Raw genomic sequence first — 27,434 nt, forward strand, 5'->3', positions numbered from 1 at the left:
CTCCTGGTTTTCTAGTCATATTCCTCACCAGGTTAACCTTATTTCCTCAGCAGGATTTATTATCTGCTGCCCCGTTATTCAATGACAGAGTTCCTCAAGGCTCTGGCCAAGGACTTCTCTTCACTCCTTCTCCTCCTAGGCGTTCTCATTTCCCCTGAGAGCATCCGTTATTACCTACATGCAAATGATGCTCAGATTCCTATCTTCAGCCCAGCATGCTCCTCTGAACTCTACAGGTTTATGCAGTTCTAACTTCATTCCTCTATTTCACAAAAGGACCTCAAATTTATTGTGATTGAAATTTAAAAAAAGCCTCCAAAATAAATCTGCATTTAATCTCTCCTTTTCTCACACCCAACCCACTACCAAGTCCTACTACCTCCGAACCCTGTGTCTAGTGTTCTCATCTCTCAGCGTCTCAACCATCACCACTTCAGTCTCATTCCATAGTCATGTATCTGGATTGGTTCTCTGTCTCACTATTGAGTTTACACCCCTGTAGACTAGTCTCTGACCAAATCATATGATCTTAAAAAAAAAAAAAACTTGTTTCAAATGACAAAAAAGAAATTGCTTCTGAAACTAGATCAGATTCATGGGTAAGGTTAAACTTTACACTCTGCTTTGCTTGTTTGACTCAAATTTAGGCTCAAAATACCCTTTTCAACATAGACTTTAACTTTTAAACTAATAAGGCAAATAAATAACTTCAGAATAAATATATCTAGAAAGCCCCTGACTACTTATAAAGTAAGCTGTGTTTTCCCAGTATATTACATTTAATTAGGTAAGTTAAATCTAACCTTCAGAATTTTAATTATATTAAGTAAAGTTTTACTAATTTTATTTAATATGTTATTATCCAGGGTCCCAGCTTCATATAATTATATGGGAAGGCGAGCTCTGGTCTTTGCGGCAGTCCCACTTCAAATTCAGCCAGGCTTTTTGTATTAGCAGTCTGTATTAACATTCTCAAACTCATTATTTAACTGGGAGTTCAAAATCCGTTTCAGAGTTTAATGAGGAATTTCATTCCTTTCATAAGTTTTGATTTTTTTTTTTTTTTTGCTACAGTCACTTGAGTATATATTGTTTAAATAAAACTAATTTACCATAGAAAAGCCAAAGCAAGTTGAATGCTCCTTCTGGTTTCTATGTTTAAATTAAGGTTTCTGGCCTTCTTAGCTACGTGTTGTCAGACGAGTTAACTATCGTAAGCTTCCTTTTCCTCATTTGTAAAGTGCAGGTGATAATGCTGACCTGTGGGAAAATTGTCCCTTCACCTCTCATCTAAATTCTCAGGGCAAATTGCTGACTTGATTGCTCCATGATGTTCATACGTTTCCATGATTGGTGGCCGTGTGGATGTGCCTGCTTACTCTTGGTACTAAGGTTTGTCCGGGCCAGTCCTGTCGATGCCTACTTGTTGTGGAGTTCCTGATGGTCTAGCAGCTGTCCTAGAGAAAAATGCCCTTGCCTGGCCAATGAATTCTATGGTCATGGATCAACATGCGGGCTCTGGAGCCAGGCTGTATGTGTTCAAATCTTGCCTTTCTGGTTCTGCTACTACGTTGCCAGGGCAGGTTAGTTCATCTCCACATTTTCTCAGCTTTATAGTGAAAAGCACCTTCTTGTGAAGATTACATCAATTACTGTGTGCAATACCCTCCTGAACAGCACCTAGTAGGGCCTTTGTCACTGTTAACTGTCAATAGCATCAACTATATGATCTTGGGCAGGCTACTTAATCTCTCTGGGCATCACTTAACTCACCTGTAAATGGGGAGAAGGATGCCAACTTCACAGGGCTATTGTGAGGCTTACTTTGTAGTACCTTCAGTATAGTGTAAAAGCACTATGCAAATTCAAGCTTTACCACTTCAACTGACAACCTGTGATGAATTATTGCTCATTAAACATTAAACAGATAATATTTAAACATTAGATAATATTCACTGAACTGCTAATAGTGGTGGCACAAACTTTATAAAGCAATTGAGCAAGCCATGCTTCCAAGAATATCTTTTTTAAAAGAAGAGAAAGTAGAGAAACTGAAATCAAAATTAGTAAGACCAAAGAAATTTAAAATTTCATAAAATACTCTTCTTCATTTCTATTTTTAATAAATATAAAATGGTTACTGTAAAATTAATTTATATTGGGTATCTTCTGGAAGCTTTTTCTCTTAGAACAATCTGTGTGGTACATTTTTTTTCCTACCACCCAGAGCGAAATCTCACTCAACTAAGCCACGAAAGTTCTGTGGCCACAGCTCACTCCTGAGAAACTGTGGGCTTGCTAGATTTTCTCGCCAGCACTCTGCCTCCTAGAAATAATCAAACAGGCTGAAGTGCTACAAAATTGCTGGTACCAGAGCCTGTTGTTTCATGAGAAATAGAGCCTTTCCCTGAGGGTGCACCTCTGTTTCTCCACACAAAAACCAGGAGTGGACGAACACAGAAGCAAGGAGCTGTGTCTGCATTACATTTACGAGAGACAAATTCCTTTCTAACTGGTGAGGAGTTGGGGTAGTGATCAGGGTCTCCCAAGTAGCGTGGCTGGAAATGAGAAAAGCATGGTTTCTGTTAATGAACAAAACAGCCCTTCAATCACCAAAATTGCATTTTACTAGAAAACAAATTGGAAGCATTTTTCTAGATAGCTTTTACCTAAATAAAAGTTAGCAACCCACACCACAGCTCTGGAATCAATTGTTTCCTCCCCTCATTCCATCCATAAAATAACAAACAAAAAGCTACATTCCTCTTTAATTTCTATCCTCGCCAATTACTGCCAGCGGTATGACATGGTAAACAGATTCTTGTAATTTCTGATCATACCACAGGAACCAACCTGGAAAAAAGGATGGGTAACTTGCCCAAAGATAAATCATCTAGGTTTTTTGTTGTTGTTTCCTAACTGGAAATTTGCTTTTTCATTTCCTGTGATTCTGATACTCTTCCTACTCAAGTACTTTTCTAACTTAGTTTTTTGCTCTTTTCTTCTTTTACATATTTTTGTTTAATCGTGATTGTATTTTCTTCCATTACCATTTAGTCCCCATATACTCCCCTCTCTCCAGCAATCACCACACTTGTCCATGCCCACAAGTCCTTTTTCGTTTTGCTCAAACCCTCCACCTCCTAACCAACTCCCCTGCCCTCAGCTGTCATCTGCTCTCCATCTATGAGTCTGTCTCTATTCTCCTTGTTAGTTGAGTTTGTTTACTAGATTCCACATATGAGTGAAATAATATGGTATTTTTCTCTGGCTGGCTTATTTCACTTAGCACACTGTTCTCCAGGTCAGTCCACACTGTTACAAAGGCCAAAATTTTCTTCTTTTCACAGCTGAGTAGAATTCCACTGTATAAATGTCCCATAGTTATTTTATCCACTCATCTATTGATGGACACTTGGGCTGCTTCCATATATTGATGATTGTATATAATGCTGCAATGAACAAAGGACTGCATATGCTCTTTTGAATTAGTGTTTTGGGTTTTTTTGGATATATTCTCATAAGTGGGATTCCTGGGTCAAAAGACAGATGCATTTTTAATTTTTTGAGTTATCTTCATACCGGTTTCCACGTGGTTGTACCAATGTGCACTCCCACCAACAGTGCAAAATGGTCCCCCTTTCTCCACATCCTCACCAGCACTTGTTTGTTGATTTATTGATGCTGGCCATTCTGACAGGTGTGACAGGATATCTCATTGTGGTTTTAATTTGCATTTCTCTGATTATTAGTGACTTTGAGCATCTTTTCAGATGTCTTTTGGCCATCTGTATGTTCTCTTCGGAGAAGTGTCTAGTCAGGTCCTTTTGCTCTTTTCTTATCCCCACAGTGGCTAGGCTACATTTTCGAGAACCTTAATTCATTTCTTGAACACATGTTTATTCCATAATTGCTTGCTTTCCCCCCCTGTTTTGTAATGATCTGTTCTCTTTGTTACCAACCCTTATCCCATTTCCATGATTCCCACTTGAAATATAAGAGGAGGACGTACATAAAGTAAACAGAGAGAAAATCTAAACAAGCTAAAGAAAAATACTAAATGATAGACTACAATCCCCAATATTCTCAATTGATTCAGAAGGTGGAAAATGAAACAATAACCTCTAACACATTCTACCAAGCCAATTTGGTAAATATCTACTAAAATATTTTTAAATACAGATAAAATCTTGAAAAATAATAGAAACTACTACAGAATATACTATCCCCTTTTCATCTTTCAACTGCTCTTTCTCTAAACAGACAGTGCATGTTTTAATGGGTTGAATTTAGCGTCCATATCTTTTCCCTGTTCTTTCATTGTTCGCAACTATTTTACCTCTTCTAAGTCTTTTTCATCCTTCGAACTGAGCTTAGATATTAGCTCCTTCTGGATACTTGCCCTGATATCAAAGTTGGGCTAAAACTCCATATTTAGGATTCCACAGTACCTGGCAGTACTTCTCTCATTACATTCGTGTTACCTATTTTCTGTATTTGTTCTCCCACTGTAAGGTAAGGCTTTACCTCAGTCATCTCTATGCCCAGTCCTAGCACTGGGAATAGAGTGTGAGCAGAATATATGCTCATTGGATGACAACTAAAAAGTCTCAGTGGATGGATAAGACATGGACAAAAAATAAATGCTAGTCTTTATTTTGTTTATGCACTATCACATAAGCGGTCCTTACTTTAATTTGAGAGAGAAAGGCAGATAGACAGAAATTTTAATTTGTTGTTCCACTTCTTTATGCTTTCCTTGCTTCTTATATGTGCCCTGACCAGGAATCGTCCACAACCTTGGCATATGGGGTCAATGCTCTAACTAACTAAGTTACCAGGCCAATGTCTCCCCAACTCCACTCCATGAAACAGCTAACTTCGTGTAATTCATTAAGCCTCAGTTTATAGGTTGCTTTCTCTAGAACCCCTTCCCTCAACTACTAAAGTGGGATTCGGAGCCCCTCCTGTGGCCTTCCTTATTTCTCTAATCTTTGGTATCACAGGACTCCACTTCAACTAATTTTTTACTTGTCCAAACTCCCCAGTTGACTATGTTGTGTAATAGCAATGAAAACGTCTGTGTTATTCTCACTAAATCCCTGAAACATTGCATGGTGCTATGGTGAGAGATCAAAAAATGTCCCCAGAATATTTAGACAAATCAATGGATAAATATAACCTCACCTTCATATTAAATTTTGTTGGAATAAATACTACACTAGTATTTCATTCTCATTTTCAATTTTAGGAATAATAGAAAAAGAAGAGTGAACAAAAATAGTGACCTTATTTTTCAGTGAAATTAGTTTAGTAATAATCTTTTGAAAATTCCATCATCTCGTTGAAATCCTCCAATTATTTTATCAAATAAATAATAACTGAAAGTTTTTCCAGAAAAGATTGGTTTTTGGCTGAGTCTAAAGTAGCCAAATTTATCACAGTCTCTAATTTCACAAGTGGCACTAAATGAAAAACTACTTCTTTATAATTTTACTTTTTCATAGCTGAGTTTTTCAGTCCTATTCTTCAAGTTTTCTGGAGCTTTGAAAATTTCTTACTCTACCCATATTCTTAAAAACTCCTTCACTGAGGCCTTGACTCAGCTCCCCTAACCTTCTAACAAGCTCTGCTCCATGCCCGCTACTCGCTGCCTTCTTCCTAAGAACCAAGATCTTTCCTGTTAGCCTTTGCTTTGTACTTTCACTTCATTGTCTTCAGTGGATTCTGTCTCCTCATAAAACTGTTGCTGCTCTGTTAATGATTCCCAAATGCCTATCCTTAATCCTAGTAATTTCTTTAAGCCCACATCTCTAATTAGATATTTCATTGACACCTCAATGTAAAATATAGACAAAATTAAATTCATTAATCTCCTCTTGATTTTTCTGTTTTATCCTTTAGGGCAAATGGCAGCATCACTCATTTTGACATCCACGTTCAAACCCCAGAGCCATGTATGAAGGTTTTCTCTGCACGGATCTCTTCATTAAAACAGCTTCTAATTCCTACTGCGTGCACTACTGCTCTGGTGCGCCTCTGCATAGATCCACCATCACCATCTTCAGAATCTTTTTACTTGCCTAATGTCACCTAACTAGGTGATAACGTCCCAACAATTCCCTCTATGCTGCTCCAATTCCCATTAACATACACCTTCAGGTGCCGTGTTCCCTAAAAACTGTCTTAGTAATTTCATCAGCTTGCCACTGTGCATAAGGCTCCAAGAGTCTACGAAGTATACCAGTGGGCAAAAGTAGGTTTACCATTGTTCATATGGAAAAAGGTATTCAGGTTATGCTTTTTACAGTAGCTTATTAACTATGTTTCATGTACTCATAACTGTAAACCTACTTTTGCACACCCCTGTACGTATAAATGCCTCTATTTGGCCTTCAAATCTTTCATATCAAATTTCACCTAAACTTGATTGTGTGAGATAGAAGAAATGAGAAAGGATCTAGTCTTATCCCAAGCAGGGAACACAGCATCTAACATATAGTAGATACTAAATAAAAACTTCCTAAAATGGAAAAAGGGAAACTTGGTTATTATACAAATGGCATCATGCCATTTTCCTACATAAAAACCTTTAATGGATTTTCACTGTCTACAGAATATAGTCCCAGCTTCTGAGCATGAATTGACTATCGCCTTCCTCTCTTGCTACGCTTGAAGGAGCATTCAGGGCTCCACTCTTACAGAATCACTTGCTTCCTGTACTAATGGGCATTTGCATTTAATCACTCACTCTGATTTTATGTATGTATGCCTCTTATTTGTCCCTCAAGATTAAACTCAGAAACCTCTTTGACCCGCTCCGTTCTGGTTTGGCTGCTCTTAACATCAGGATAACTATCGTTAACACATGTTATTACATCTATTTCTCTGTATCCACCACTTGATGGTAAGCTCTTTGAGGACAGCATAATGTCCTCTCTATTCTCCAGGGCCTACCACAGGACTCATACTTAATATACTTCGGTGAAAATACTTTTTTTCTTCTACTGGTTATAACCAATGAACAATTATACTGACTATGTCTTCTCTCGGCTACAATCCAATAACTATATATAACCAACAAACTACTTAACTGAGTAGATTTAGATTTCCATTGCAGGCCCATAGACTGTTTTATTGTGCTCAGTCTAATCAAGAAAAACCTGAATTTTGAAAATACATATTTTTTTTCCAATGTCATTCTGAACTTTAACTTCTGAAATTTTTATCTGAGTACATGTATAAAGTTTCAGTGTCATAGTGTTTTTGCTTATCTAATTCCTCAAAGTTCTTGTAGCTTTATAGTGCTTTGTCAGACTTCCCCACGATATTCTGCCACTTATTAGAGTCAGTCAGCTATTCACTTTATATATTATGACATAAACTCCTTTATATAGGACTATGTTCTGTTTGCCATTCTATCTTTTCTAAGTGACATTTTTCCTGGAACTCAAAAAATACTCAAGAGTGAAATTAATGAGAATTTGTATTACAATGAACGCCAGAACACAGTGTAACAAAAACTGAATAACGAAACTCTGAGCCTATGCAGAAGAATCATTAGTCGGTGCACAGCAATATATTCTTTAATAACTCTGTAATACTGAGATTTAACTCCTGTTTTCTTACTGGCATTTCCATCTCCTTCAGTGCTAACTCTTCAGTCAACTTACTTTATATTCTCATTTGCAGGTACTTCAGGCAGTTGCACAGTAATCATGCCATCCAGGTTGGTCTTCCCAATGAAGGCAGGCTTGGTACGTAGTACGTCCGGCGCAGTCTTTGCTGTTACCCTGTGTTGCAACCCGCCAGCACTGTTTCCACGATTTGTCAGCACAAATGAGTATGACTTTTCAGGCTTTAGGTTGACAATTAACTTTTGTGTAGCTCGGCCGTCCACTTCTTCTACCATTTTCCCATCATCATAGAGAATCTAGGGAAATATAATCAAACGCAGAGATTTAGTTATCAGAGAGGCAATGTATATTTTCTAAACTTATGTGCACTTGCTTATAGAAAATGCTTATCAGGTCAATTCTAATTCTGAGAAATTCCTAAGTCAATAAGTATTCATAAATTCTAGAAATTGCATCAATTTTTCATACAGTTCTTACCGTGTAATGATATAATGTTTATAACTCTAGCAACAATACACAAAGAAATACAAAATAACTTTTCAATATTTGGCTTGTCAGTAGTATGTGGCAGAAATGGAATGTGTGCAGAAATGCTTCAGGTTTACAATGTGTTATACATATCACTTTTTTCTAAATGTTTCCATTCCTCTCCCTAAATATATTTAACTTTCAAAAAATGTTCGTCTACTCTTTATTTCATAGACCTGTGCTTCTTGCTAGCATCTCTCACTACCTCTCAACGGAGTTTAAACGCTCAACTAGAGTCTAAAATGTGCAAAGAATTCAGGCCAATAAAAAATTTTTTTAAAGTCTGTTGCATTATACTTAAGTAGAAACCACACAAGTTTCATTTTCTGTTGAAAAAGCAAAAACATGAGCTTAGATCTTAAAAGTTCAGCTTGGAAATACTAAGTGACCTACAAAGTAATGCCAGCACCGTGTTGGAGCTCCTGCCTCCTCTTCAGAGTGGAAAGGTCACACTGCCGAAGTGCCAGGCTCAATCTATTATGTGAAAGCCACAAACGAGACTAGCAAATACGTGTGCCACAATCAGAGCAGCCTGCAGGCTTGGTAGGCAACTTACGCAGTTGAGCTGCCCCTCCCCTACACTTTTACCTGTGACTTCTTACACGTCAGAAAACAACTTACTTTGAAAGGCATGGCAGAATTATAATTCTCTGGAATCTCCCAAGACAGTAGCACTGAAGTCTTCATTACTGCTTTGACATGAAAATTTTTTGCAAACACTGCTGGAAAAGGAAAAACAGTGTATTTAAACTACTCCTAAAGACCATGACCTGTCCTTTTACACCACGGACCATAGAGTTTAAGCTAGATGCTTTCTGCTTTGACCAGAGAGAGAAGTGTGATTTGCCTACCTGTTCCGAGCATTCATTTAAATACATCATTTTCATAAAGATCTCTCCTTTCTCTCCATTCAGTCAACTATATTATATTTTCCTTACCTGAGGACATTGGGGTGCTGTCAACCAGACTTGCTTGGCATTCTATAACTGAAATCTAATGCATCCAAAACATATTAAGTTTCATATACTTTACCTTTTTGCTTTTGCTGAACCTATCAATATGAATGGGTCGATCAGTTATTTATAGCTTCAAAATATTGATTTCCAAAGACCGATATTCCTTTAAAGGAGGAAGGCCATAAGCAGACAAATCCTACCTTGATCCACAGGCAGTGTCCTGAACTGGACACTGGGACTATATGGCCCGGGCCCTTTGCTCGTGTGAGCACGTACTTTTACATCATATGTGGTATCTGGTTTTAAGCCACTGAGTGTCATAGTGGTGTCAGCTGGAATAATAAGCTGCTCCATTGGAAGAAGAGGGATGTTGATATCCCTATACAGAAGGGTATACTTGGTGATAATGCCGTTTCTCTCTGCCAGGACAGGTGGTTGCCAAGACAACTGGACGGAGGTGGACGTGGTGCCTTCTGAGTGGAGGCTTTGAGGGAATCCAGTTGGGACTTCTTCTGGAACAGAAATCTCCTTCACCATCTCCTCTCCGAAGCCCACTTTGTTTCTGGCTGAGAGCCTGAAGATATAGGATGCTCCTTTGTGGATGTCTGTAGCTGTGAAGTGATCTTCTTTTTCAGAGAACTCAAGAGTAGTGAGCGGCTCCATATCCTTCCGGCCAAATTTTAGACGGTAGCCCTGAAGAGGTCCAAATGTGTCCACAGGGGGATGCCACTGAATGAGAGCAGTATTCATCTGAGTGTGGCTAATCAGAAGCCGGGGTTTCCCTGGAACTGAAGCACACAGGATGCAGCGGTAAGACCATCTTACATGGATGCTCACATTTCAATGACTGCTGATTGGAAGTACCACTCCACAGACATTCCCATTTCTTTATAAAAAAAAAAGGCTAATGCTTGATCTGTGCATCTTTGTGGCAGTATGTTCCTTCTTCTACTCTGTTAAGGTAAGGTCAATTACTGGAGTTTGATAATGAACACAAAATCGGAATTATTAAAATAATAATTTAGGGGAATATTTTAACATCTTCACACTTCAGAGTTTCATACATAAAGGTTCATGCCACAGAGAACTGAATGAGTAAAAATCAGCCAATGAGATACAGCTAATAGTAACAAGTATAACGTATGTAATTATTGGTTGCATGTAATGTACCAGGCACTGTGCTAAGAGTATTACATGTAGTATCTCATTTGATTTACATTCCTTTCTCCTGACTACATGCTCTGATTAGTTATCATCATTTTCTATAATAAGAAAGTAAAACCCAGAGGGATAGGCCACTGTGCAAGGTCAGATGTGTAATAAGTGAGAAAGGTATAATATAAACTCAGGTCTATCTGGGTCTAATTTACTATATTGTAATGTTGCTTTTAAGTTTCCAAAATAGTAGTTCAAAATAACAGTGCTTTGACTTACTACGAATTTAATCTGCATTCTTTGTCTATACGTCGCTATCCATACCAGTCACCCCCGTCAAGTTCTTTATCTTTAAAACAGGGATTATGTTATATAATCTATCCGATAATCTTGTGTGAATATTAAAGGAGAAAATGCACACAAAAGTCTTCACACAAGTTTTACATTTCATTGATACTAATCATAATTAACGGTAATCAGAATATTAACCTTTTAAAGTAAGGGGCTAGTTTCCTGTAAATACATAGTTTGTTTCTTTTTAAGTTACATAAGTTTATCTATGTAAAGAGTTCTAATCTACACAGCCAATGAATTATAACTGTACTTTTTAAATTTTCATTTATTGATTTTTTAGAGAGAGAGAGGAAGGGAGGGAGAGGGAGAGGAGGGAGGGACGCAGGGAGGGAGAGGGGGAGAGAGAAACATTGATTTGTTGTTTCACTTACTTATGCATTCATTGGTTGCTTATTGTATGTGCCCTGACTGGGAACCGAACTCACAACCTTGGCCTATGGGGATAATGTTCTAACCAACTAAGCTACACGGCCAGGGTCTATATTTTTTTGTTTTTAATGGAAAGCATTTATTCCTGAAATCCACAGAGAGTAACAGCAGTAAACAACACAGAGCCAAAAGTTTCTTTGGGCTATGCCCAAAGATGGGGGAGAAAGAAGAGAATCAGCAGAATCAAAACAAAGCCAAGTTAACAGAAAGGGGAAGATGGTAGAAAGGCAGAAAAGCTTACACTAATGAGACTGGCAATGTAAAATAGAATTATGGGGAATATTATAAAAATAAAATAAAACAAATAAGCAACAGCAAACCTAGAAAGATGATGAGACAACCCAGAATATTAATGACCTGGTTAATCTGTTCATTATATATTTTAGAAAGTTGGAACTCCAGTAATGGCATGCTTTGTCCAAGAATGTGTTCATTAAGATAATTGTATCCTTCACCAATGAAGTAATGGTTTTGTTTCACATGCGGGTAAGTTCATGTAACTCAGCTAACCCACAAATGTATGGGAAGAATAGTTCCTGAAGGTTACAATGACTACTATATATGGGTATGTTGAGGGTTGGCTCAGGGACCACATAAAACCAAACCAAAATTTGTGCGCTCATTGTTTCTTAGAGAAAATACACATCCAGAGATCTTCTCAACTAAGAATTTCTCAAACTACAACCCCATCATTATGTTAGGGAGAGTCTGAATTATTCCATTTACAGTAGCCTGCCCTTATCCATAGTTTGACTTTCTTCAGTTTCATTTATCTTTGATTAGCCACAGTGTGAAAATACTAAATGAAAAATTCCAGGAATAAACAATTTGTTAGTTTTTAATTCTGAACAGCTGTGATGAAATCTCCAGCTACCCCCGTCCACCCTTCCTGGGACGTGAGTCACCCTTTTGTCTGGCGTCTCCCCGCTGCAGGTGAGCCGCCTGGTGGCCATCTCCATTAGCAGGCTGCCTGCCACAGTACCGCGGGACTTGTGTCCAAGGAGCCCTTATTTTACTTAATCTAATGTCCCCAAAGTGAAAAAGCAGGGATGCTGGCAATTCAGATATGCCAAAGAGAAGCCTTAATGTGGTTCCTTTAAGTGAAAAGGTGAGTACAGTACAAGACGATATTGAGAAGGATCACAGTCACATACTTTTATTTCAGTGTATTGTTAGACTTGTTCTATTTTATTATTAGTTATTAATCTCTAACTGTGCCTAACTTATATATTAAATTTCATCATAGGTATGTATGTATGGGAAAAAATGCAGTACACATAGGAATCCGAAATATCTTTGGTTTCAGGCATCCTTGGGGGTCTTGTAATGTATCCCCTGGAGATAAGGAGGCACTACTTTTTTTAATTTTAAATATATTTAAAATTATTTTCATTTTAAAAATCACTTTAAGATAAACATTGGGCGGCACCCTTCATTTTCCTTTACGTGTGTATAACATTTACACGATTTGCCCATTAAAATGTCAGTGACGTCAAGAATGAAACACTAGAGGCTGCTGAAAAAAAAATAGGGCTTTCAGCAGAAGATACGTCATTCAAGAAACAAAACCCAGTTGAAACTATTGGGTACAAACATAACTATTAAGTCTCAACATTTTACAGATGCAATATATTTTATTAAACATATTTATCAAAATTTTCTAAAATTCTGATTTCAAGGGACTGTACAGTAGTATGTACATTGTTTCTATAAGATGCATGTAAAGCTAGAATACATGAAACACTTCTAATTTTCTTGATTCAACCACAAATATAGTTTCATTCTAATATTTGTCAACCAAATAGGAATGTTTTTATCATCTGGCACTTCACTTATAATATTGCTGTGGTACAAATTTTGAGAAATATAATGGACAGTTAAATTCTAGAACAAAAACACACTGGCCTTATAAAAATGTGCATTATTCTCCTGGGGCAGTGAAAGCTTAGACTGGACTAATGCCTTTTCTGTTTGTTTTAATGCTGGCATGCCCTTTCTTATTTGGGGATATACATGCTGTGGGCTTAGAATCCTGGGATCAAGTAATGCTCTGGAAATAAGAATGTCTGTTCTGACCTGCAGATTTCTACCGCTGTGACGGGGGCATCTCAGCCTGCTCCCCATTCAAGCCCACCACGGTCATACCTTTCCCTGGCAGAAGTTTTCACCAAACCTGAAAACTATTGAGACAACCAGTCTTGAAATACCAAGATACACAAATAAACAATGTGAGAAAGAAAGGAATGCCGAGGCAGGTAGAGAAAGAATCCCACCATCACCTCAGGAGAGACCAGCCACATGAAGGAAATGACCAAACTCTCCACAAATGCGTGAGGCAGAGAAGTAGTTCAAGTCAGGTTAAGGATTTGGGGTATTTCATCGAAGGTAACAGAGAAAAAGAGAAAATAAATGCCAAGAGGTCTACAACACTGCATATATGCTTTAAAAGGATTATCCAAATCTCCACATATTAGCAATGAAACCCATTCCATTTCTGATTTCCAGAAAATTTATGCATAAAACACATACCACCTATTTACTTTGTGCAAAGACTTACACAGTGGCATGCAGGCACTTGGGGGGAAAAATTAATATGGATAACGCAGCATCTATGTCCTCTGATCAATGCACACACTCGGGGGGAAAGGAAGAGATGAAGTAGGTGGTACTGTATGAGGAGTTGGCTCAAAGTTTCCAATGCCTTAAGGTTATTGTGTGGACCACTTTTCAAGGTCATTCAGTAGCAGGCTCAATGGTCCTGCTTGCTTCAGCACAGGAGCAGGAGAGTTGGCAAGATGAAAGAGTCTTAAATAATAACTCAGAACAGCTTGGAGGTCATTTTCAGTAAGGTCTTAGTGAACATTGTGGCAGAAGCAGAGAGAGCCCAGCTGCATAGTAAATGTGCTAACTCCAAGTTATGTCATGACATACATGGAATCTCTTCTCCCTTCTGCTTTTTAATTCTTCTTATTCTCTTACTAGATTTTCCCCTATTGGATACCTTTTAGAACTTCAGAAATGATATGCACATATTGCTGCCCGTTACTTCTTAGCTATAGCAACCACGGGAGACCAAGCGAGGCACTCAGTCAGTTGCAATGGCTCTAAACTTAGCTTCACTTTAACCTAGCACCTAAGAAGAAACAATTATTATTGGCTGGCCTAAGCTTATTATGTCCAAATTCTCCACGTCACAGTCATCTTTTTCTATTGTCCTTAAACACAGCTGCTCAGTACAGCAATGAAATTTATGTATAAATATAACCAATGCATTTGCTGATTGCCTTAAGTTTCAAGATTTCATGCAGTAGACCTAAGTGTATAACACTGGACAATGTGAGAATTAACAAAGAAACTACAAAAGATGTCAAAATAACTGAAACTTAAAAGCCAACATTTTATTGAAAGGTATCGCCGAGGTTACACAACTTTTTTTTTTTTAAATTTTTTTTATTTACTTTTTAAATACATTTGTCTCTGCCTCCCCCCCACCTCTTTCCCTTGCCCCCTCCCACCTTCCCTCCCTCAGCTCTTCCCCTTTGGTTTTGTCCATGAGTCCTTGCTATATGTTCCTTGACTTTCCCCTTCCCTTCCCTTAATGTGGATTGCTTAACTTATGGCCAGTAGTACATTTTGTTTCAAAGATATGATTGTTTATAGATTTTAGAAATAATGTATTATACATCGACACATCCTACAATCAGGAATTTTCCTATCAAAATAAAATTTCATGAGAGTTCCTAAATTTTCCATGGGAGCAATTACTAAATACTCTCATAACTGGTTTATTAAAAGCTCACATGTGTGAGATACACTCAATAGTTCTTCACAGTCACATAAACATAAGGATTTTTTGAAACAGTATATTAAAACAAAGCATACGAAAAAAAAATTGAGTTCGCTGATTACCTGAGGATAAACCATGAGTGGGGAATGCTTTCTTTACCTGTAGTTTGACAGGAGAAAAAAACAAAAACAAAAACAAAAAAACACAACAAACTACAGACGTGTTCAAAAGGGATTATAAATCTGGAGTCTCCCACTTCCAACCCAGGTTCTGTGGGAAAGTCTCAAGAAAATAAATGATATAATGTGTAGACATCTAAATTGTAAGTATTTCCTACCTCAATACCTAAGTCTTCACTGATTAACAAAGATCTAAAATTGTGAAGGAAAATTGCAAAACAATTCTATATATAAATAAGACCAACAAATCTAAATAATTTTCTGGGTGGTGACTAAAAAGTGATGAGCTAGCCTTTAAAATAGACAATAAAATAGACAATATCATTCCTTTCTTTAGTATCCATATTTTTTTACTATAAATCCTCTATTTTTTCCTCCTCATTGTAGAGCCTCTATCTTATCAGGCATAGGAGTTTGGTGCTTCGTTTAAGACATTTCACACTTATTAAGATACAGTTATAAATATGGGCAAAGGAGATAAATTTTCTTCCTTTTGGGATTAAATGTCATGGGTTTAGCCTTGGTCGTCTACCTTCAGATAGAGGCTGGTTCTATAACAAGAGAGACAGCGTGCCCCTCAATGAACATGTATCTCCTATGCATGGTAATAAATTAGCTTGATACAAAGGCATTCTAAAAAAAAGGGGAAAAAAATCCCAGAAGATTATCTTGAAAGATGCCATCTGTAATCCTGCTGCTTGAGGCAGTTCCAGGTGGCAGGATGTGAGGCAAATCTTATGACATTTAGACAAATCTGGCAGCAAGCATGGCACCCAGGGGGGTACTCACCGTCACAGCTGTTCTTTGCTTCACACCTTTACGTAGAGGTGTGTTCCTAAAAAGTTATGTGACAAGTGATTTTGGAGGAGTAAATCAAATCACAGTTTAAATGTTCCATAAGAGATTTCTATGGAAAGGGACCAGAAGAGAATCCTTTCATAATTACCTCTTAATTTATTGGTTTTACAATGCCAGGTCTTCCTTCAGGCTGATTTTTCCTACTGTGGCCAAAGAAATTCTAAAGAGCATTGAGCTTTGGGAAAGAGCAGTCTGATATTTAGCCTTTTTGTTTCCTTCATTCTCTTTGCTGTTCCCTATCTTTTATGAAATCTGTCCCCTTTACAATCTCCATAGCAAGGGGCGAGGAGGAGAAAATGACAAAAAATAAAACTAAGTCAACACCTAGCTCCAGATGGCAGCTCTTCTAACAGGGTTTGTTGTTGGGAGAGTTTGAAGCTATTGAGTGACTTCCCTATCTAGTTGATGTGCCCTCTGAACCCCATGGGACTTGCTCCTTCAGATCACTCAAGCTTCAGCTCTAATACCCTGCCTCACAGAGAACTCCAATTTTTCTATCCAAAACAACTCCTAGGGGCAGCCCTATCCTTAATGCCAACACACCTTTATTTTTCAGTTTATCACTCACTGACATTTCATTATATACTAATTTGTTCACTTGTTAATTAGCTAGTCTTGGTCAGAAGATTAATTTCAAGAGGGCAGAGTTTGTTTTGCTGATGGATGTATGCCCAGCAATGGAATAGTGCCTAACACATAGTAGATGCTCCAAAAAATATTTGTTAAATGAATTATATGTAAAATAATATGTATACACACATACTCATATACACATACACAAAAATAGTTGATGACAGCCTTTCTCCCCCCTCTGTTCTTAGAAGCCACCCACCCCATTTGGAAAATCAGTATTACTGTTATCCAAAACATGTTCAAGGTACATATATGCACAGATGTGGTTACCTGCTCCCGTGGTGGACACCAGTTTTGGCTTGCTGCGAGCACCATCTCCTTTGGTGGTGTAGGCGGTGACGGTGAGGGAGTAGGAAGTTTCAGGCTGTAGCCCAGAAATAATCATGTCCTGAAATGACACAGTAGAATGATATTGATTCAAAACTTGCCCTGAATGCTCTGGGGGAGGAACATCAAGGCGCCCATTTTCATTGCTGTGCATGCTTGAACATTCCCTGCAGCCATGCTGAGCACTGCAAGTTTCATGCCTGGAGCTCATGCTATGGATCATCTCTCTCCATGCTGACAGTGGAGCGGGTCAGCCTTCCTAAGAGGCAGCTCTAAGGGAAAGGAGTTAAAAACATAAAACCTGAAGCCAGCCAGGCTTCTTGAATTCTTGAATTTAAACCTGCTTCTCCTTTTTTATTGGCTTGGTGTTCCAGGCTATATCAGTTTACCCCACTGTGCCCCAGTTCCCCATGTGAAAGTAGGAATAAGACCCCATAGGGCCACCAGAGGACTAAATGGGTTATGTTAGGTAAACAGTTTGAACTATGCGGGGCTCATAGTGAGAAATCCACTATGCATCCACTATGGCCTGGCCCACAGACTGGTGATGGGGCTGATGCCAACAGTCTGTTTCATCACCATGGAAGTATTTTGCCAGATGGCTGATCTGCTGGACCTGGACAACCTGAGAGCCAGAGAAGTTTCTTGGGACTCAAAACACATATTATTGGTTAACTGTATGGGCTATGAACTATAATTATTATACACTAAGGAGAATTTTCTGTTCATCTTAAGAATTTCCTGACCTAAAACCAAAGAATAGGACTTATTCTACCATATCACAAATAGGTGTTCTTTTAATTCCAATTGTTTAGAAAATGGTAACTACCACCAACTGTTTATCAATACTCTCAGTTTTGTCTTAGTAAGGGCCCAAAGCTGTGATAGTTATTAAGACTAGATGATCACAGAACTGTTCTTCTAAATTGAAGATTTCCATGGTTTTTAAAACAGTGCTGGCTATGAATTTGTCCTGATATTTTCTTTAGAGTTACACACCGCCCCCCGCCCACAGCAATAAAAAAAGAAAAAAACCCTCAGATTTTTGGTACAGCTATTTTCTCAAATTAAGTATGCTAAATTTAGGAAAACAGACAGGGGCATTGTTTTCCACATCTAAAGACAATGCCAGTGGGAGTTTGGTGAATAGACTAGGCTGTGTGAGGGACGGTGGGAGTTTCCTGTTCAGGGCCGTCATAGGCACCACAGAACTCAACTGTTGAATCTGATCCCAAATATGACAGTTTTTACGAGGCGTTTTTTTTTCAAAAAAGTAGGAGTATCATTAAGGCAGAAATTCAAGAATTTTGGATACCATCTTGAAGAGCCATTAGAAACACTATTCTGTAAGATAAATGGACTAAATTTGGGAGAGGAATTTTATTTTCTGGAACTTGGAATGGTTTCACTAACATTACAGAGAACATAAAAACTAAGTAAGCCACCCAAGAGTGGTGTTTTAAGCTGTGGCAGACAGTAGCTATTCCAAAAATTATGATGGATAAATGACAACACTATTGTTTTCAAGGTCCTCTTTCACATGCCACTGGATTGCTTCTGAAAGGAGGCAAGGTGAGGAGCAAGAAACAAGCAAGGCTTGGTTCTGTCACCAAGTCGTGTGGCAAGAAATTTATATATGCTGAGCCTTGTACAAGTTTCTCATTTATAAAATTGGGGTTAACGACATGTGTCCTTCCTCTTGCACAGGGTGGGACAGCATAATGTAAACAATGCAATTTGAAATTGTCAAACTTTCTGTGGTGGTAGAATCTCAGCTCACTACACCTCTATCTGCCTAAATTGTATCATCTCTTAGGTTACGTTTTCTTTTGTTAAGCTGCAGGTGTACTTCCTTGGTGGTTCTGTACGCTCTGTGGGTTAATGTGGCTGATATCATGGCCACAGTTCCTCATTCTCTTTGTCTTTTCCTATCCCAGCTCCACTTGACTTCTTGCCCCTTCCTATTAAAGGCTGGCATTACTGGATCTTTCGTAGCAGTCACTGGTCTGCATTTCTCTCCAATCACAAAACAAAACAGCTGTCTTCGAAAGCTTTTCCAAACCTTTGAAGGCTTTTTTTATACCTTTGCATTAAATTCATTTCTAGCCCTGACTTTCCAGAAGGGCTCCAGGGACATATACATCATAAATATCTGCTGAACATTCTCCGTTGACTGTTGTGCATCACCTCAAGTTTAGCTTAACTACAGCTTAAATGTCATTCCCAGAGGCCAACTCCCCTCTTTGCTTCCCATATTTTAATGAATTAGTGGAGTATCTCCAAAACTTTGAAGTGACACTTTGATCATTTTTTCTTCCTCAAATTCTTAGCTAGTCAGCAAGTTTTTGTCAATTCTTTAAAATATTGATGATAACAATTCCTTTTTCCATTTCTGCTGCCTCAACACTGTTGCATTTTTATTTCTTAGTGAGAGAGCTCTTTTTATTTGTTTCCCTATTCATTACCTTTTTTTCTTTCTTACCTCTCCACTTAGTCTGCAGGTAATGACCCATTCAGAGGGTCATTATATCAATTTAGTCAGTCATAAAATCAATTTCATCAGTCATGACCAGTATTTAAAAAAAAAGGTGTATTCATATACATGTATGTACACACACACACAGACACACACACACTTGAATGTAAAATATTGAAGTTCACATATATTTAAAAGTAAGGTATTATTTTGATAAACTTATTTTAAACACATGTATTAGTCATGAAATATAATGCATTTCTTACTATGGGTCATGGTCAAAGAAGTTTATAAAACACTGCTATACTATTGACTTTTCAACATTATATTAAAACTTATTTCTTAGCTATATTTAGCACTAACTTATTAACCTGAACCCTTTATTTCTTTCAAATTGGCAAGCTTCCTGTTACCTGCCTATATCACACTCTTGACTGCCTCAATGGCTGCTTCTGCTGTGCTCATGTTTAGAAGACATGTTTCCACCTTCAACTCCCTAGCACACCCACACGTACACACACACACACACACACACACACACACACTCTCACACTTTCACCTCTTCAATCCCTACTTATACTTCATTTTTCAGGACCTCTTCTATCATCCTGATCTACTGTCTCTAAACTCATAGCTCTTAGTGAGATTGTTACTCATCTACTAATTAATTACATGTTGTTTGATGTCATCGTGTATATTGCATTTTATGAAAATTTTCTGATATTTACATCTTTACTAGTCATATAGACTATAAGAACTTAGAAGGCAGGTGTCACATTTTGTATCCCAGACTGTAGCTTATATATAATTAGCTTTTAATAAATAACATAGTCCACTTGAATTATTAACTTACTGGATTATGTTATTTATTAACTTAAAAACTCCTCACTGAGTGAGATACTTTCTCCTTCTTTGCATGACTCATTCACGTTCACTCAAAGTTGTATGGGTACAACAGAGAATTGCCACTTCTAGATAGAGTTAATTAGTGCCAGATCTACATCATGTTATCCACTGAATATGTAAGACTGGAGTAGAATTCAAGAGCAGCCTACAACATAAAACTTGACATCTCAGGTCTGTGATGCCTCCACTTAAAGCATGCCTCCGCTAACTATGTCACAAGGCAGAGTTAGTAGCGGCCACCAAAATAACACGAGCTCATGATATTTCTTATGCAATCAGTAGCACCGTGCCAATTTCACAAAACAAAACCAAAATACAAGGTGTACAATGTCGTGAGGATAATTTTTAAAAACTTGTTAATTCATGCATTGAAACAGTGAAGACATATCCCAAATAAGTGAAAGAGGAATATCAGGAAAAAAAATAAGCATTTATAATGTTTTGACAAAGCAAGCAAAAATTACTCACATGTTCAGTAGTGTCATCAAATTCCCACTGATTGAGATTAAGAAGGTTGGGGAGGTAGAAACAAAATAAAAAGAAATGAAGAGAAATTTGTAGTCTGATACAGGCAATGGTGCCCTTGTTAGATTATAAAAAAGAAAAAAATAAACAATTGAATCAATGCGTACAATAAAATTCCAAAGAGTATAAGTGTGTTATGTTGCCACGTTCATTCTCAATTGAAAGGTCTAAAATAAATATGCTCTGTATTGTTATCACTAAAACCAGCTTTTTCCAAATCTTCCATTGAAATAAAGCAAGAAGGCATAACAAAAAGCTAATGCACACTACTTTGTGACATTTATTTTGACTTTTTCCTTAAGTTACATAGTTAATTCAAGTCACTATTAAGATTAACATCTCCTATTAATATTGAAATCCAATAGTCCTGGTGAAGTCCTGCAAGACTGAATAAATTCAATGAATAGTTAAAAGGAAAATAAGATATGGGGAACAAAGAAATAAAAAAAGAGCACAAGGAAAATCAGCAAATTAATAAATAAAAGTCCAAGTAGAAGAGAGGGGGGAAAAAAGACTGAGTGGTACGTAAGGCAATTTTGTATTATATAATTCCATTAACTACCATACTCCCAAGAAAAAGAACAGAACTACAGTTCTGTAATGTAATATTACCTAAGAACAGAAGAGCATCAAAACGTGATGGTCTTATCAATTTCTTTTTCCCAATTTCAGACTTATACAATAAAACATAAGCAAAGATGACTTTATTTTATATTATGAGAATATTTTAGTTTATAGGCAGTATAAATTAAATATTTGAAAATGCAAATCAGTGGCCCTTTTCCAAATCTAAGGGACACTAAGAATCTTGAACCACATTTACAGAAGTATCCTCTAAACCAAAACCATACAATTGGATTAAAAGTAGATAAATTAGCCTCTAATCCTGATCTCTTTATTTAGAATGTTTGGAGACTGAGGCAAACATTAGCAGCTTTGTAAGCTGATTATCTCAAGACTTGGGGTAAATTCTTTCCTTAGAGCTACAGAGATATTTATTTACTTTCTTATTTTCACTGAGACAAAGATGCAAAATTTGGCAACCTGGAGCAGTAGTTCACAACTTTGTTCATAATCTTCCTCACTTTCACACAAAACAAGAAATTTTCCATTGAAATGTTCCAGATTTTCACAAATATCATCCACTGCCATGACCAGCTACCAACTTGCTAGATAAGCAAAGCACTTCCCTACTCATAATATCCCATCACCACTGAATCAAGCATAGATGAGCTACTCCACAGGTTATGTATAATCCCCAGCAGGGCAGTAATTCATTAAAATCTTCTTCCCCCTTTTAGAAAATTATGACAGATGGAGATATTATGGTATTACCTTTGTAAGCTTGCTTTTCTTTTTAGACTTTATTTATTTATTTTTAAAGAGAGGGGAAAAGAGGGAGAAAGAAAGGGGAACATCAATGTGTGGTTGCCTCTCATGCGTGCCCCACCCCCCTCAACTGGGGATCTGGCCTGCAATCCAGGCATGTGCCCTGACTGGGAATCGACCAGCCAGCTTTTGATTCACAGGCTAGCACCTCAATCCACTGAGCCACACCAGCCAGGTCTATTATGGTACTATCTTTGAATCACTACTAATTTATGAAAAAAAATTGATGCTCAATATTAAACAACTGATTACAAAACCAAATTATGACTCCACAGTTATAAACTACTGCCTTAGGACCAATCTCTCACATACTCAATAATACGTTTCTTAACTTGGCTCAACATGGGGGTCCCATGTATTCCCTGGAAAACTCTTGATTTTATCATGGTCATTATCTTCATTCTCTGGGAAATGAAACAATTCGTTTCATCAAAATCATATTTTAATAAAGATATTCTAAATAAAATACTATCTAGATACTTTTTCCATAATAAGAATTTTTTTTCCAATAGGACAAGTCTTCTGTTTAGAAATTAGGTCAACTTAACTCCAAGTAGTTTTAATACAGAAGAAAAGAGATGCTATCAGCAAAACTGCTTCTTAGAATTCAATAAAAAATTTTAAGCAGAAGGCACTATGTATGAGAGCTGAATATTGTATTTAAAAAAGTAACTGTTTTAATCAGATGCATATTTCTACAACTGATGGCATCTCTGACTGAGAACATATATACATATCATGTGTTTCAAGCACAAGAATTTTGTGGATGATTTTTTTAATGTTAAAAAATAATAATTAAGATGGGGCCCAGTTCAAGGCACAGAATCAAAAACAGTATCTCAGAAAAACATGGGTATGTAATTTCAGAGGCTTACCTGTGCATCCGCCAGCATGACATCCTTCAGCATGGGTTGGCCCTTGGGCTCACCATTTTCCATCCTCACGTAATGCACCTGGTATCCTCTTATCTGGCCATGCTGTTTATTGGGCACAGGTGAGCGCCATGAGACTTTAACAGATGTTGAGTTGACAGCCTCTACCTCGACTTTGCGAGGAGGACCACTAGGAACTGGAACAATATCATCGGATAAAAGAAAATTATAGGCACTTGTCCCACCCAGTCAGAGCATTTTCTTTACTTAGTTTTTTTCTTTTCTTTTCTTTTCTTTCTTTCTTTTTTTTTTTTTTTTAAATGGGCAGACCCACTATGTTTCCTTGGTGGAATACAAACATTTTCAACCAATGAAAATGCTCAACCAATCTGCTCTACCTTTCAAGAAAAGATCAAAAAACATGACCAATGCCAAAAAAAAGTATGGAAGAAAAAAAGAGTATCAGAGAAATAGAAAAACATGTAAAAAATGTACAAAAGCCAAGGAAGATGCTTTGAGGTTCAAAGCATTAAAGCACAAAGAGGTATAGCATTGAAATAATAACAAAAACTGCTTGTTGATTGCTGTGTGTTTTTTAAAGGTTTCTTTTTAGCAGAAAAAAAAAGATTCTTGAGTATATGAATTTTCTTCTTTTTTTCTCATATCAAAGGTATTCCATACAACAAATGCCAAAAATTAAATGTCGAGCATCAGCGCTTCTGAAATATGCAAGACAAAAAGGCAACAAGAAGATAAGAAGGCTGTTTTTAAAAGTTAACTTCAAAATGTAAAAGAAGTGACTACAAAAAGCCACGAAAAATGCAGAAGACTTTAGATGGAGGTACAGAGGAAGAGCCTGGATTGCAAAATCATAGGAGCAAACTGTTCTTTTTACAGGGAAGCAAATTACTGTGTTGAGATCAAAAGAGGAAAAAAAAAATGCCCAGGCTGTAGCAAAGAGAGGTCTTTGGCAAAAACTACTGACGTTAGAGCGATGTTGGGTCAAAAAAGATGAGCAGAGAAAAATGGATTACTGTTAGCCTATCAAAAGACAGCAGACCAAGATTGTGTAGAAGGGAGCAAACGGACGTAGCAGAGGCAACATACCATCTTCATCGGTTCGAATCAACACGGACAAGCTCTCGGGGCCAGGGCCGACATCTGTGTGGGCTGTCACAGTGATCCGGTACTCAGTCCATTTTTCCAGCTGTTCCAAAAGGTATTTGGTAGTGTCCGAAGGAATTCCCAAAATCTCGTGAGGTTTCTCATCTTCTCCATCCACTGCAGTATACTTGATGGAGTATTCAGTAATAATGCCATTCTGTTTTTCCACTGGTGGAGGTTGCCAACTTACCAAAATGCTAGTGGAACTTGGGCTGGTACAACTAATGTCTTGAGGAGGAGCTGACGGCTCTTATTTTGGTAGTGAGTTAAAGGAGGGTTTGAGTGAAAGGACAGGAGTGGTTGGAAAAAAAAATGATAAAACAAAAGAAAAGGCAAAAATAAATAAACGAACATTAAGGGCAACAAAATGAAAATAAAGCTTTGAAATTTAAAATAAATTTTAAAGATAAATTATATACCTTGGCTTAGTAATATGAATGAACCAAAAAAAAAAAATGAATAAATGACCAAAAATAGATGTTAAATAATGAGTGGGGGGAATATGTGAACATGAAACCTTGAGATAATAAAGCCTCTGATAAAATTACCTACCTGCAATTTAAATTCTTCTTCTAAACCAATCCCTCGGTATTCCCCAGCCCTACCATACAGACTGCCCAACTTCAAAAAAGCTGCAAATACTGCAAGATTTACTACATGAGCAGCTTGATGAGGCTTCACAGATTCTGTTTCAAGCTTTCATTTCTGCATTCTAGAATGAGGACGATTCATACACAGCATTCCTTTGTGAAAGCATTCTTAAAAGTGAAAAACTGCAATAACTACTTGATACCCTTCCACCAATTCCATTCCTTTAAAAGAAAAGAAATAAAATCCCAACAAACATAAAAGGGCTCCCTCTGACTATCTGAAAAAATGGTTGTGCCTGACCGTTTTAATGAAAAGCATTAACCTAACATTGATCTTACCCCATACAGAGTGAGCATGCAGAATCAATAAAGGATGAAAAGGCATAGTCCAAGATTTACCTACCGAGAGTAATGTCAGGCTTGTTGATTCTGACTGTAACTTGTACTTACCCTACATCAGCTTTCAGCTTTTAAAAAAATTATAACTCTTCTTGAGACACCATTGCTAGTGAAGAATTAGATTCCACCAGCAAATTTTGGTAAAATCAGTAATAATCATCTATCCCTTACAAAATGTCAATAACATAGCCATTAAAAAAACTTTTTAAAAAATCCTGAGAACCATCTTTCTTTCATTTGTGCATAATTCCTTTCACTTTCTATATAATTATTCATATAAAGTAGTGTTGACAAAAGAGTTAAAAGATAAACTTTCTTATTGCCCATTCCAACATAAACTGGTCACCTTCTGAGCAATTATTTTCTATTAAATTAATCAAATGTATCATTATTTGAAAAATTAAAAAGCAGTTTTATCATAAAGTTAATAATATATGTTCCTAAAAAAACAAATTGGATAAGACATACATAATACATATATATTTTTAAGGCAATATATATGGTACAATGAGTAAATAATTTCTAAGTTTTTGTATTTCATTACGTAGTTTGACTTTGTGGGTCTTTATTTTATGTAGTGCCAGGTTTATTAGATCATTAGACTATTATCAGTCTTTATATGTCTTGTGTTTTGCAGTAAAGTCAATCAAAAGGAAAAGCACTCTTTACTAACAAAAAGAAAATTCTCATTGAAAGTTTCATAAATTTGGAATAAGATTTGTAAAATCACTAGAATATATTTTTTACTGATTCTGACTACAGGTTCTTCTATTTCAAATCCTAAAATTATTTTAAATGCATCATCATTATTCATAATAAATTGGGTTATTCATATAACAGCAAGGATTCATTTGTAATTCTTTCTAAAATACTGATTTTTTTTTCATGACATTGCTACTCTCAGTCCTTCTATTCTTTGAGTACATTCAACACCATTTGAAACTTTTCTTTTAATAAATAAAGAAAAGATAAGCTTCTGGTGTGCTTATAAAAAGTTCATTTTGTCTCTATGTAAGTACATATGTATATATGTATGCAAAAAAGTCAAGTTTGTAAACCATGCAAAATATAATATTAAAGCACGTTACGTTTCTTTAAATTAAACATCTGATTTTAAGAATTATCTTCTACAATATGACTTATTAGCCTGCCTGGAATTCAAAGCAGACATACAATACTGTATTTACATGCTTCAGATTGGAAAAGAAAGACAATTTTGTGGGAATAAGCTATAATTACTAACAGATTAAGCACAGGAACCTAATACTTTTCATATGAATAATGATGTTTTGAGAAAAGAGAAGAAAATGATTTTTTATTATCAAAAACCCTGAAGGATGTCAAGTATCTATAGAAGAATAAGATACAAAGACTTGCTTATATGGAAATAAATTCATCTTTTAAAATATATAAATATTATGTTTGTTGACAAGTCTAAGAATTAGATCAATACAGCATTCTCTTTACGAAATTTAATGCATTTCTATTATACATACCTATTGCATGTCTCTATACCAAAATCACTTATAAAATATAAAAAAAAATTAAGGAAATAAATCCATAAAACTGTTAAACTCAAATAAGTGTTTGATTAATACACTAATTATAAAAACATTAATAAAGATCAAATAGTATTATAAGCCACCAAACTTTCCAACAAAAACAATCTCCCATATAAGATTTCACAAAAAACAATCTTAAAAGTCTTCCCTGGATACATTGTAATAAAGATAACTATTCTTTATATTAACAGTTCCAAAAAGAAATTGAACCTGAGGAAACAAAATAAAATTTAGGATTGTAAATGCACTTGTGATTATTCCATTATTTCTAAATTTATCCAAATAAGAGATTTGCTGTGAATGTTCCAAATTTTCACATGTACTACTTGCAGAGTTAATAACAAACTAGTCCAAAGAGCTGAGCTTTTCTCTAAGTAGGAACAAACAGGTGAAATAGTTATTTGTTAGCAAGGTTAAAACGTGTGTGCTTAAAAAAAGACAACAGTTTGGTCTTTCACTGCCTCTTCATTTTGCTAAAAAGCCTTCCTCTGATTATTTTTCAGTGTTTCAGCCTGAATTTTGCTTTACAGGCTTATAACTCACTAAATGGGGCTTGATTTAACTCCTTTCACCCATTTCTCTCATCTCTCAACCTCTCTGAAGGTTTTTCAATTTAGGAAGTGGCAGAAAAGAATCTGCTACTTGGACCAAGTTTGAAAACAACATAGGCCATGGTTGCACTCTGATCCTCAATGTTGGGCATCTGCT

At 36.6% G+C, this 27,434-nt stretch overlaps 1 protein-coding gene across 16 annotated transcripts in view; it reads right to left on the bottom strand.

The window, feature by feature from the left end:
* PTPRD (protein tyrosine phosphatase receptor type D) overlaps positions 1 to 27,434 on the bottom strand; it is a 512,308-nt gene that overhangs the window by 154,545 nt on the left and 330,329 nt on the right. For 6 of the 16 annotated variants that reach the window (XM_054583147.1, XM_054583146.1, XM_054583145.1 and 3 more), the window contains 7 exons: positions 24,119 to 24,424; positions 23,015 to 23,208; positions 20,694 to 20,720; positions 16,787 to 16,904; positions 9,322 to 9,909; positions 8,787 to 8,884; positions 7,674 to 7,933 (listed from right to left, as the gene is read on the bottom strand). In XM_054583147.1, the coding sequence (XP_054439122.1) occupies positions 7,674 to 7,933; positions 8,787 to 8,884; positions 9,322 to 9,909; positions 16,787 to 16,904; positions 20,694 to 20,720; positions 23,015 to 23,208; positions 24,119 to 24,424 (1,591 nt within the window). Of the gene's footprint in view, positions 1 to 7,673; positions 7,934 to 8,786; positions 8,888 to 9,321; positions 9,910 to 16,786; positions 16,905 to 20,693; positions 20,721 to 23,014; positions 23,209 to 24,118; positions 24,425 to 27,434 lie in introns of all 16 variants that reach the window. The other 10 variants (XM_054583135.1, XM_054583140.1, XM_054583134.1 and 7 more) reach the window with 3 other exon arrangements.

Source organism: Pteronotus mesoamericanus, unplaced genomic scaffold (genome assembly GCF_021234165.1).
Source record: "Pteronotus mesoamericanus isolate MK-2021 breed Mesoamerican mustached bat unplaced genomic scaffold, CSHL_Meso_final contig_73, whole genome shotgun sequence".
NCBI lineage: Eukaryota > Metazoa > Chordata > Mammalia > Chiroptera > Mormoopidae > Pteronotus > Pteronotus mesoamericanus.